A 12,787-nucleotide genomic window follows, 5' to 3' on the forward strand; every position below is an offset into this window, starting at 1 on the left:
GCGACTGTTATTAGGGCCACTGAAACATGCCTTGCAGACACATGCATTTGCAGCCACCTCTTAACAGAACCTCTTACCAGCGGGTCTGATTCCAGTGTGCTGGGTTGAGGTGTATCTTTGGGGGGTTTCCTGTCCTCGCTGGGTGGGCCAGTGCTTGGTGGAGGTAGGTGAAAGAGCCTTGACTGGTCTTGCTGGGCATTAGGCCAAGGGAGGGTCCCTCTTACCCACTCCACTGGGTCCTCCCACACTGCCTTCTGGCCATGCACCTGAGGGAAAAACACAGAGAAGTACTTTAAGAAACCCATCAAAACTCCTTGAAAAATGAAACAGAAATGAATGAAGTTCTTGTTAGAGCTCATGGTACAGTAGGAAAGTTTGATTGTGTGTGTGTGTGTGTGTGTGTGTGTGTGTGTGTGTGTGTGTGCCTCTGAGTGTGTGCTCACCTTGATACCATCCTTGGCTCCCTCCTGCAGGTAAGGTATGATGGAGTGGTTCCACAGGTCGATGAACCATGGCCTGAACTCTGCCACCGTCACCGGGCATGACAGGAAGAAGCAGGGACCTATGGGAGGCACAACTTCTTGTAAGATGGTCTTCTAATTCCAATGAATTAGGAATCCACTGAATCAAACTCCCTCATCTCTCCCTCAATCATTGCCCTGTGTCTTACCTATGAGGAAATCTGAAGTGCTGTGTTTCTCCAGGAAAGTGTGGAGATGGTACCAGAGCTGTGGGACCCAATCTAGAACAGAGAGTAGAGCTTGGCGCGTTGTTGGGTCCTGCTCCTCCTTCTGCTGGGCCTCCACAGCTTTACGGTGCAGGTACCTCAGCAGGAAGCCATTAGCTGGCTCCACATTGTTAGAGAACATCACCATCCTGCAGTCACACCCATAGAATGGTCATCATGAGTGAGTTTTTTTTACTGTGTGTGAGGGGTTTGTTTTGTATGACAATGTCTTACATTAGGACAGAAGGTATTGCGAGATTTGTCTGACTCTTGCTTTACCTGAAGCTAAGGTGCAGTCCATGGTTAGACGACATTTTCACAGGCTGATTGGTCGTTCCAATGATGTAGGGACTGAAAATTCAACACAGATGACATTTTTAATTAACATAAACTGAATCTCAGTTTGACTCTGGTGCACTAATGACTATCAGTGACTCACCATTTGTGATACTTGCAGGTGAGCGCTCCGTTGACTAGCTCACTGATGGCTGCTGCATCACTAATGTCGTCCAGGATAATAACCAGTGGCAGCTCTGCACCACTTTCTCTGTCAATTTGATTTGCCAGGTTGGACAGATACAGCTGCAACTCCTGTGAAATAAATGTCTTAGGATTACATCATTCTCTGTCTGCATAGAAGGATAATAACATTTGTGTATGAAAAACAGGTGGCCCAAACAAGGTCAAATATTGTGAATTACGTGTTACCTTTTGTGACTGACGGTGCATGTTGAAGGTGACCACAGTATTGTGACCTGGGAGTGTGGACTCATGGTCAGCCTCTGGCGAGTCGGGCAAGCTGCGCTGCAGGAGGTACTGGGCCAGACGCTGTGCCAGATAGGACTTCCCCGTCCCACTGGGCCCTGACAGAACCAGACGTCTGTGCTTGAGCAGCAGGCTGATGTAGTGCAGCATCATAGGCTTAGGAATCAGAGTCTCAAACACCAGAGAGTCAACGCATTTCTCTCTAAGACCTAGAGAGTGGCAGAGACAGGGGAGGGAGAGAAAAGGGCATTCAGCGTCAGGACTCAATACTGGTGCTCAAAAAGCTCCTTTCCACTATCAGTAGAGGACACTGACCTTTCAAGGTGACAAAGATGCGAGCAGGCCCACTGCCGAGACAATGGCAAGGTAAGGCTTGGGGCTTGTCTCCTCCTATCACTCTATGGCCTCCCTGGGCCAGCTGGTAGCTGTGCAGTGAGTCACCGGATAAACCCAGGCTGGCTGTTGGGTCCACTTGTGTTAGGTAGTCCTGCGCAAAAATACCACAATCACAGAATAAATTCAACAAAATCTACAAGGTTTGATCCTTTGACGTCATAGCCATACCATCTGTTAGAGCTACTGTGTTCAAAATGAAATGAGGACAAGCAATGACTTACTCTGAAGGTCTTAGCTATGAGTGAGTCCAGAAAGGCCCAGTCAGTCGTCCTATTGACCAGCACTGAGCCGAGGTAGTAGTCCTGTTGCTGTTTATTCTCCTACAGAGAGAGAGAGAGAGAGAGAGAGAGAGAGAGAGAGAGAGAGAGAGAGAGAAAGAGGAAGAGAGAGAAATAATATATAAATATTATACATATTGTACACGCATATAATTCTAGTTGAGATTAGCTATTAAAGATATTCCTTGCTTACCTCGGCTTGGTCTTCAATGCGTACCAGTACTTGCACAGACAGCTCATCCCTCTGAGAGGACACACTTAGCATGTCCACTGGAGACACGCCTTATGCGAAAAAAGTGAGTGTGAATTTTCCATGCATACTACGAATACATGTGAATGAAATACTGGTGAGAACGTCATGTTTATGTTTCTTACTTGGATCTTTACAATCATTCAGACTGAGGCTGAAGGACTTGGTGAAGGACATGCTCATTGACTGCCTTGGCGAGGGCGCCAGGAGAGAGGCCAGTCCTGAGGGCTGGGAGGTGGAGGAGGTTGGACCGGAGACAGGGAGTTGCAAGGGACTTCCTGTTTTCAGCTGGTCATTCTCTGCCTTGAGGTTCTCCACAGTTGACTAGGTCACAAGTAGGCAAAAACTCACAATTAAATTCAAAATCCAAAAAATGCAAACGCATACTCACAATCACACATACAGGGTATGGGTATGTTTACTGAATGTGGACACACACACATGCAAACACAAACCTGCATGCTGTTCATGGCTTCTCGGAGCTGCTCCAGCTGATGGGCGGAGTTTAAGGCCTCCAGACGAATGTCAGTCAACTTCCTCTCCTTTTCCCATAATTCTGATCGGAGCTCCGATACCACCCGCTCGTCACTCTCTGTTTCTTCTGTGCTCTCCATGATCCTAGAAGAACAAGGCATATTTACTCAAGCACTGTACTTAAGTATAATTTTGAGGTAATGGCACTCATTTCAAGTATTTCCATTTTGGGAGACTATAATTTTGCTATACAGACTGAAATACTCTTTTTTTTTTTTACTGCACTAATGCAGTATCTGACAGCTACAGTTATTAGGTACTTTGCAGACTCAGCTGTTACATGAAAAACATAAAACGTGATTCATTGCTAGAGTTGAAACTAGCCAACAGTATCAGTGTGAGCACCAGTTAGACCTACATCATGAAATTAATTATTAGAGATTAATGCATCAATTATTTAACCCTCTGAAAGGAACCATTTCTCACAATATAGCCTACTTTTACTTTCCATATTTAAAACTGCACTATGAAAAAATGCTCAGGGGCAATTTCAGTGATTACCATTTAGACACAAATGACACCATATGTGAAACCTGCACATAATTTGATGGTTGAATCTATATAGTTCACACTGTTGATCCAGGTCACAGTTGAGTTTCAATTTGTTTGAGTTTCAGCTGAAGGTTAATTGAAGTCATCACTTCAATATTATTCCATTATTTAAATAACATTTTGAATGAAGGACTGGAACTTTTACTGTATTAATTTTCCGTATTAGTATTGCTACTTTCACATAAGTAAAGGACTTGAGGACCTTTTCCACCACCTGTAAGTGGCAAGACCTCCTCATAAGAGCCATAAATCCACACAAAACTATAACTGTAAAACAGCTTTACCCAATTTAGAAGGCTAAGCAAAAAGCTAACAGGTTAACAAGGTAATATGCAGGAGGAGGATAACTGGTGAAGTCTAATAGGTTTAACCACATTAGCATGGATACTGGAAGGCTAAACAGGCGATCTCATTAATGAGCTAACAGGTGACTGAGCTCCATCTGGGTAACCCAGTGAGCAGTTCGGAGGCATCGGGATACTCACACAGAGGAGGTGGCAGAGGTAGAAGTTTTGAGGGATGAGGGCTGGCTCTCTCCTCCCTCTATCCCATCGTGGGGCATCTTTGGGGAATTGGGAGCTGAGGAGTCAGGGGTGGCAATCTCTTCAATGTCTGAGTAGGTTTTGGACCCTTTCTTGATGCTGAATGCCTTGTTGAAGGAGCTCCTCAGCTACAAATAAAAAGAAAGGAGCAAAGAGAAGGAGGGAGAGACAGACATAAAGATGGAGCCGATATTCAAAGGATGACTGCATGTTCAACTGAAAGGGTAAAAAAAAAAAAAGGAGCTGTTAGGATTGTTAATTCGACACATGCATAAAAATAGAATCGAACAAACGCAGAATATCCAGTCATCGTCTGCAGACAGTCAAAGTTGAACTGTTGTTTTGGTACGGTGAGTGTTTTTGTGAAGAGTTAGTATCCAATGCTGGGGTTGGTGGGAATTATTTGGTAAGGTTGAATGTTGGTCATAAAACTGACTGCATATGGTTACTGAAGGACAAAACATATAATAAAGCATCAGTGCATCCATCCATTCATTCACTCATTCATTTTCATCCATCCATGGAAAGTACAGTAGAGTGACAATGGTGTAACTGAGGTAAAACTGATTGAAAACACATTAAATTAAGGTTTGGATTCTTAAGTCATGAACTCTGGTCATTATGGAACAGCATGTCTGCTGATTGCCACTGCAACTGAATTAGAGGCATCTGATCCAATCAAATACTGACAAATCAGACAGACAATCAGTAGTCTAGAATGCCAATCAGCAGAAATGGAAAGTCCTTGAAGATTGGGTTTTAGATGATTCATCATGCTACATGAAAGAAAATTACAGAGGCTATATAGGGATACAATGACTCGGCTTACCTCATAGACCTAAAGCAACACAATAACACAACACAGAGGAGGGAAAGACTGGTCACACTTCCTCACTGGAGCTCAGACTGTTATGTCATTATCTCAGAGGGCAATGAACTGAGCGTACACAAACCCCAGGTTGTGTGGCTCAAAACTACTGATGTATGTGCAAGTGTGCCTCCATTCTTACCCAGCTCTTTTTCTTCTTCTTCTTTGCATCCTGGTCCTTAGAGCTACCGACACTGGAGAGACTGGTCAGGCTGTTCAGACTGGAGATGCTCTCACACGAGTTTTGACGACGAATACGCGTGTCTGTAAAACATCAATCACTTGATTAGAAACTGCAGACAGGTAGATTAAACCATAATAGACGAATAGACCAATCATCCAACCTTTGAGATTGTCTGGGTTGTTCAGGGCTCCCTGAATGACAGCCTGGGCTTCTTCATTTTTGGTTTTCAGAGCCTCAATGGTCTCCCTCAAGTCCAGGAGCTCACTGTCCTGCAAAAGCATTCCAACAAATGGTCACAGTCCCACGCAAGCAATTTGGAAACCACATAAAAAACGATTTCAGCCAATCAGACAGTTGTCTGACAGTCTGTTTCTGTCTGCAAAATAAAAGAACTGAGTGAAACTGTTTTACCCTGGGTTGTGCATATTACAAATCACTACTGTTGGTAATTGTTTATATTATAAATTTCTGCATGACAGCAAATATGTTCTTGTTTAGTTTAGTATAGTACAATGTCGCAAGTAATGTGTTCTATATGGTACAGTACATAGTAATGAGCTATACAACAGAGCATTACACTACACTTTGTTATGCTATGGTCTACTATATTATCATACTAGGGATATTATGCTATACTATATAGCCTAGTACTAATACTACATCACTCTATACTATACTACACTTTGCCACTAGGGGTACTAAGCTATACTTCATAGCCTAGTATTATACCACATTACACTATACTATACCATACCACTAAGACTATTATGCTATACTGTATATACTGCATTATACTATAATTTACCACCAGGGATGCTATGCAACACTATAGTGCTATACTACACTACACCGTACTATACTATATTAAACTATACTATACAACTAGGGATACCATGTTATGCTATACTGTTGTGCTGTACTATATAGTGCTATACTGAACTATACTAATCTATTATACACTATACTATATAGCACTACACAGTATCCTCCTCTACTCTACCCTATGAAGCTATACTATGCTATGCTACACAGCTTTATATAGTACTCTACTCTACTCTTCTCAGCTATACAACGCTATCCCTCTTCAACAACGGTGTATGTCACTTTTCAGTCAGACTCTGCAGTGGAGAAACTCACTGTTTGTGATGCACTTGCTGGCGGGCTTGAACCCAGTCACCATATGAACAGTTCAAAAGGACAAAGAGTATTGAAAAACAGAGGCTCTTTGTATTCCCTATTGTGCAGAAGTCGATACCAGCCACTCTAAATGGAGCTGCCTGGCCAATCTCCTCAAGGTTAAAGAGACTGTGCTAAAGGCAGAGCTGTACAGGTCAGTGCGCTGGCACAAACAACAAAGGCTGCTTCTGGAGTGGTCTAGACAGGCCTTTCACTGGGAGCAGCAAGGCATGAAGCACTGAGAGAGACTCTTCATATGTATATACACACACACACACACTGCCTTCGAGGTTGATCTACTCATCCACACAAAAACACATAAGCACAGAACAATGTAGGAATGTGATGTGGTGTCTGTGTGTTTACTAATTTTTTGTACTCTGGGTCATGCTTTTTCCCTTGTCCTCCTTTAACACCAGCCCACCCTGTGGACTGCTTAGGCCCCTGACCCATATTCAGCTCTCATCTCAGGCTGTGATCAAAGTCACCTCACTCCATGTTAGCACAATCCCTGTCTACTATTAGTTCAGTTTTCAATAGAGGGGCATAACGGTGGAATACAGCTGGGAGGAGTGTGAGTGTGTGTTTGAAGTGCACAACGGATCGTGTTGGGTACCTTCTGCTCATGGCTGACTGACAGACTCTGAAGTCGAGTTGTCATCAGGGCCAGGCTTTGCTCAAAGGCCGCCACCAGATTTGCCTGTTTGGAAAGATACAAAAACAGCTCACTTGAAAAATCACTTCAACCACAGAAAAAAGAAAGCAACAACATTTGGGGTTTCAGACTTGGTGCTTTTCTGAGAAAAAAAAAATTCTATTTGACATCTTCATGAAACTAATACTGATCTTCGTGATACTAATAACAGAAAATCAACAAGGGTGTGAATCAACTGACATTTTTTATGCTATCTGCGTAATGACAGTACATCATTTAAACACAGATGAACTATGAGGAGATTAACAATGCTAAAAAAACATCCCAGATTTTCAGCCAGATTTTCTTTGTCCCTTTCTCCTTCATATATAAGGCACTGAAAAGCTAAAAAACACACAAAGGCTGAACAGGATGTCTCCCAAAGAAATTCACCTCCTCCCTAATCTCTCTTTCTCTCTTACACACACCCCCTTTAGCCCAGAGCTGCAGAGGAAAATTACTTTCCCTCTTCCTTCAAAGAATGTATTAATACAGTGGAATAATTGATACAGCCCAGGCATTAATCCAGAGCATAATCATGTTGTGTTCAGTGCATCTGTTTTGCCTCTTCGCTGCCCTTGTATAATGAGGTCAAACACTATGAAACAATCTCAGGGGAGGATGCAACACACATACACACACACATGCAAACACACTTGATTGATACACTTTGTATGAAGCCGTGTATTTCTGCACTTGAGCAAATGAAAAAGCTGAGAAGGTGGTGGTACTGCAACAACCTTGCAGAGAGAAAGGGCAAGCAGAACACTGGACCTGAGGGTGGTGTGTGTGTGTGTGTGTGAGTGTGAGTGTGTGTGCATGTGTGTTAAAGCTAAGTGGCTTGGGGAGAGGTTCAGGAGGAGGTTAGCATTATTCAGGCCCCGTCTGGATAAGAGAAACGCTGAGACTGCACAGACATGATCTATGCCTGACATGCTGCAGTGAGGATTATAAATTTCTTTCTCTTTCTCATTCTCTCTCTCTCTCTCTCGCTCTCTCTCTCCCTCCCTCCCTCTCTCTCGATCCTTTCGTGTGGACAGTGAATGGATCCGTGCCTTGTGTGGCTAACGGATTTGAGGGAAGGATGAGGGAGGAATGGAGGGATGGACAGAATAGCAGTGCAGTGAAAAGGTCAACACTCCGACAGAGAATGCTGAATATATAAGAAAATACACGGCTGCAACAGGAGCTGGCAACAGGAATAGACGTTTTACCAACTAACTAGCTGATGGCCTGAGAACTTAACACAAAAAAACGTCCATGAAAAGATAAAAAAAGGAATGAAGATTTCAAGTCATAATATGAATAAATTAAAAATAACGTGTCATGTCAACATGCCAATTGAAATTTTCAGTGGTGTTTGAGGGTTTTGCATTTTTGCATACACCAATTACTGTGATTGTGTGTGCTACATGTTTGTTCAGCAATGAGGTCAGCTTAAGGTGAGCTTAGTGGCCACAGCACAGGGAACTCATGACATAACATAACATTTTTAAAAAAGTGAAATCAAACAACATGAATGCCAAAATGGGGCAAAGGAGGCTCACTTAAAAATGGCTCACCACTCGCATCGTTTTTTTATTTTATTTTATTTAAGATCATGTGCTTGCCATCTGCTTTTCCAACACCTGTACTGGTTTTATGGATGTCGATTACTTCAGCCTGCGGCTAGGTGCTGTTGCAAGGTGGACAGCTCATTAAGAGGGAGTGAAAAGTGCTGGCATGGGAACTTGACCAGCTGAAGTGGAGGAGGGCAGCGATACTCAGACTTCAGCTGCCTCAAGGTGAAAACTGTAATTTCGCAGCTTTATGGTGTGAGAACGGCATTCAAATAAATTTCCATCCTGGAGCAACAATTAAAAAGTCAGCACACGGACAATACATACGTTTGCAGACAGCTGCGTGGTGAGATTAGCCACCTTCTCTTGAGATGATTCCAGCTCCCTCCTCAGCTTACGGATTTGCTGTGAGGGAAAGCAGAGGTGTTACACACCAAAATAACCGAGGCCACTACAGCTGAGACAGGCTGACGGTGACATGGGACGAGAGTGGGTGAGAGTTAATGAAATGGATGGCAAACTTGTTCTTCCACAGACAACAACGATGGGAGTGAGGGATGAAAAGATAGAGATGAGACAGAGGAGAAGAAGAAGAGAGAAGAGGCCACACTTACCTCTCCCTGAAGCTTTTCCTCAGCCTTTGGAAGCATGGGGGAATAAAAGTTACGTGATAGAGAGATAGAGAGAGAGCAAGATTAACAAAGGAGGAGAGAGGGGAAATTGCTAATAAGGCACAAGTGAAGAAGTGCTGTCTCTACTGTGTGCTGCAGAAGACTGCGAAACACGGAGATGAAAGTATCACTTAACACTCGCCCACACACAGAAAAAAAACACAGAGCACTGCTGCTACCTGAGGCTACACGCTTTTGAAACTCACCGAGGAGTAGCTGGATGAGGCGTTGGATGCCAAGGAGAGCACAGAGCCATGAACTGGACAGGCACGAGGAAGAGAAAGCAAATGCACAAAAAGAAATGAATTAGAAACTGTGAGAAAGTGGAATCATAGCAGCACAGGGGGATGCGGCATTTAATAGCAGATATCCGCATGACACATTTTAGTGCAGTGGTCTCACCTTCATCATTGGATTCCCTGTCTCTGAAGGATCCGGAGCGAACCATTCCCATGCTGCGGGGGCGTTCGGCCAGCGACAGGGTGCTGCCCAGTGGGGAGGCTCCGTACAGTTCCAGAGAGGCATCGTGGGTAGGGATGCTGTTGGATCGAGTCATCCTGGGTGGTCCACCGACTGGGCTGGCGGCTACTGACAGAGTGGGGATCAAAGGAAGGTTAAATGATGCTTACTGATGTTACACGTGAATTTAAATTAATATATAATCAGATGCACACCATTTTTTCCCTTTGGATATTGTCCCAAGTTGTGTCGATACCCACCCATGTTGGTCTTGCAGGCGCGGGGCAGGGATGTGGGTGAGGGCAGCATTGGAGGGGTGAGAGAGTCTGTCATACTGAGAATAGTGTGAGAGTGTCTCCTCTCTCCTCTCTCCTTGCCTTCCTCCTCACCCTGGGCTGCACCACTGAAACTGCAAAGAGGGAGGACAAATTCAGAATGTCACTATAATTACACAAACACTGCTGTGGATTTGTTTTATATTAGCATTAACGTATACTTTTATGATAACAAGTGCTCTTGCATAAGACGGACCAGGGCTTGTCAGACTTTTCCATGCCATGTGTCTTTCATTAAGCCGCAGACCCCATTTGAAATGATTTTGCCCTCAGGTCCCCAATATATATTAAGTATTCAATATTTTAGATTTCCCACTGATAAATTAAGATAATCACTCATGCATTTGTTTTATTGCATATTAATTTCAGACGAATGAAATTACAGTAAAATAAAACTATTCTTCATTTTGCTGAGGACCCCGCGGACATCCGTGAAGGACCACTGGTGTCCCCAGACTTCTCTTTGAAAACCACGGACACAGAATTGTTTCTGTTTTATTAGCCGAGTTCAGACGACATTAGAGGATATGCCAAAACCCTACACTGAGTTGAAAGACGATGTTGGAAGGTAGGATATTCAAAGACAAGTTTTAAAGGATTAAGGTGGAATTCTTGGAATATAATTAACAGATATCATAGCCTTTGGATAGGATTAACACAATCTATCTATCACAAAGGAACCTATCAAAAGGATATATATGCGTGCTGTTAAAGGGTCATGTCTGCACTGCGTCAAAGCTGTCAGGGCCTGGACTATTATTTGAGACTGTGTGCGTGTTTGTGTGTGTGTGTGTGTGTCTGAATTTGTGTGTCTGTTTACCTCAAGCCTTTCTTTGGCAGTGTGTTTCTGTCTTTCTGAGAGCTGTGGAAGAACAGAGATAAAACATTGTTATTACTTATCCAGTAGTGCTGGGAGTTATTAAGCTCTCGGGAAAAGAGTAGCAGGCACAAAGAAGCACAGTAAGACAAGTAGACAGCTGGTGTCAGCCCGTAATTATGACTTCAGTCACTGGGCCTGGTACAGCACTGATAATAGCCCTCTAGCCATAATGCGCAGGCAAGTCCTCACTCTGTGTATGTATATGAGTGTGTGTGTGTGTGTGCGTGTGTTTGTGTGTGTGTGTGGTTGTCTTCATTTGGCTCCTTTTTTTTTCTTCGTGTAAACTTGCTTTAGCACCGCCTATTATGCCAAATAATGTGGAAACAACAAAATGTACCTCTCAGTACAGTAAGTCTAGACTCTCATGCAATACTACTGGAAATATTACCTGTGTCAGTTTGTCACTGCTATGGGATTCTGATGGTGGTAAGTTACTAAATGTGATGAAATCCTTAAGAAATCCATTGGAATGCTCTTTTTTCCCCCCAAATGATCTACATATTAAGGCTGGGTTATATGACAACATATCGTTATGACATACTGTTCCTCCACTTAAACACTGTGTTTGTTGAGCTATTTTTACGCTCACAAGAAAGCTCACTTATTATCTGTCTATCTTCCAACTTGAAGGCTTTTGTTTTTCCATATATACTTGACTAGACTTGAATGTACAGTTCTCTCTTCCTCTCGGGTGTGAATTGTTCCCTGCTCCTCATAAACACAACTGCTGTTGAAAATGGAAACATAACCTTTTCAGTACACACTGCATTTTGTCATCAAATGCCAAGTGAATCACTCTTCCACCTGCCATGCAATAACAGTGGCCAGGGGAGGGATGTGTGAGATTTCACTATATGCTGTACAACAAAATGAGTAAGACATTAAAGCCTCTCCTAACCACTCCCACCTTTTCTGAACAATGGAAGGGCTCACTTCCTCAACTGACCAGCAGGTGGAGCTAAATGGCAGTGTTAAGGCTGAGCAGAACATAGACGGTGAAACCTGTTGGGTGTGTGCATGGTTGTGAGCATGTGTGTGTGTGATTAGATGTGCTTAGGTGATGTGACATTGTTTGTAGAAATATGTTTAAAGTTCATAACTGTCTTTCAGAAGAAATGAGACTGACCTGTCTGTGAAGCTCAGAGGGGTCCTGCTTCCAGAGCTCCAGCTGGCTGGGGGGCATCTGTCCTCCTGTCTCTCCCTGTCCAGACACTCTGTGGCTGTGTAGCCTCTCAACACACCGTCCCTGTCCTTCGCGCTCTCCTGGGATTCTGGGGCCAGGCTCATCTGGCGCGGCAGCGACTCCATGCTGCGATGCAGGCCGGAGAGACGAGGGTAGAGCAGGGGTGAGGAGCTCCCTCCACTCCCCGTGTTCACTCCAACCCCAAGGGAAGAGACCTGCCTGGGTCCCAACCCTATTCCTGAGCTCGAGAAGCAGGATGAAGAGTTGACGTTGAGCAAAGGGGCGGGGCTGGGGGTCAGGCAGGGACTGGGGGAGCTCCCTGCTGAGGTGACCAGGTCTTGGAGCTTGGAGTAGGGAGGAATCTTGGGAGGCAGGGCATTCTGAACTCCCATCCCCACCTCCAGGCTGTTGGAGTTGAGCTTATCAAGCTGGGCCATGGATGGAGGCTTCACCAGGCTGCGAACACCTGATAACCTAAAGACAAAAACATGTGTGCAGGGCAAATTACTTTATTTTAATTTTCACTTCAATAAAGAGACACACATTTGATAAGGAAGTCATAATATTAGTGAAATACTATGATTCCTGATATCATGGCAAAAAAAAAAAACAGAAATCCCATTCAACACACATTCCATTATTCAGGAGCAATTTGCAAAATTGCAGAGAAATGAGGAACATTTAGACTAAACAGACAAAAAAAGTGTTTGACATTTTTTTGTCAGTTGGATCTA

At 43.8% G+C, this 12,787-nt stretch overlaps 1 protein-coding gene across 2 annotated transcripts in view; it reads right to left on the minus strand.

The window, feature by feature from the left end:
• The window catches only part of LOC115361900 (neuron navigator 1-like), a 43,581-nt gene that overhangs the window by 3,767 nt on the left and 27,027 nt on the right, over positions 1-12,787 (minus strand). The window contains exons 5-26 of one of the 2 annotated variants that reach the window (XM_030055601.1): positions 11,997-12,527; positions 10,811-10,852; positions 9,916-10,064; positions 9,599-9,784; positions 9,403-9,455; positions 9,140-9,163; positions 8,853-8,930; positions 6,889-6,972; positions 5,257-5,365; positions 5,055-5,176; positions 3,988-4,172; positions 2,872-3,034; positions 2,542-2,740; positions 2,360-2,448; positions 2,110-2,208; positions 1,808-1,979; positions 1,436-1,701; positions 1,167-1,318; positions 1,007-1,078; positions 671-876; positions 444-562; positions 78-266 (exon numbers count right to left, since the gene is read on the minus strand). In XM_030055601.1, the coding sequence (XP_029911461.1) occupies positions 78-266; positions 444-562; positions 671-876; positions 1,007-1,078; positions 1,167-1,318; positions 1,436-1,701; positions 1,808-1,979; positions 2,110-2,208; positions 2,360-2,448; positions 2,542-2,740; positions 2,872-3,034; positions 3,988-4,172; positions 5,055-5,176; positions 5,257-5,365; positions 6,889-6,972; positions 8,853-8,930; positions 9,140-9,163; positions 9,403-9,455; positions 9,599-9,784; positions 9,916-10,064; positions 10,811-10,852; positions 11,997-12,527 (3,289 nt within the window). Of the gene's footprint in view, positions 1-77; positions 267-443; positions 563-670; positions 877-1,006; positions 1,079-1,166; positions 1,319-1,435; positions 1,702-1,807; positions 1,980-2,109; positions 2,209-2,359; positions 2,449-2,541; positions 2,741-2,871; positions 3,035-3,987; positions 4,173-5,054; positions 5,177-5,256; positions 5,366-6,888; positions 6,973-8,852; positions 8,931-9,139; positions 9,164-9,402; positions 9,456-9,598; positions 9,785-9,870; positions 10,065-10,810; positions 10,853-11,996; positions 12,528-12,787 lie in introns of both variants that reach the window. The other variant, XM_030055600.1, reaches the window with a different exon arrangement.

The sequence above is a fragment of the Myripristis murdjan genome, chromosome 7 (genome assembly GCF_902150065.1).
Source record: "Myripristis murdjan chromosome 7, fMyrMur1.1, whole genome shotgun sequence".
NCBI classification, from domain to species: domain Eukaryota; kingdom Metazoa; phylum Chordata; class Actinopteri; order Holocentriformes; family Holocentridae; genus Myripristis; species Myripristis murdjan.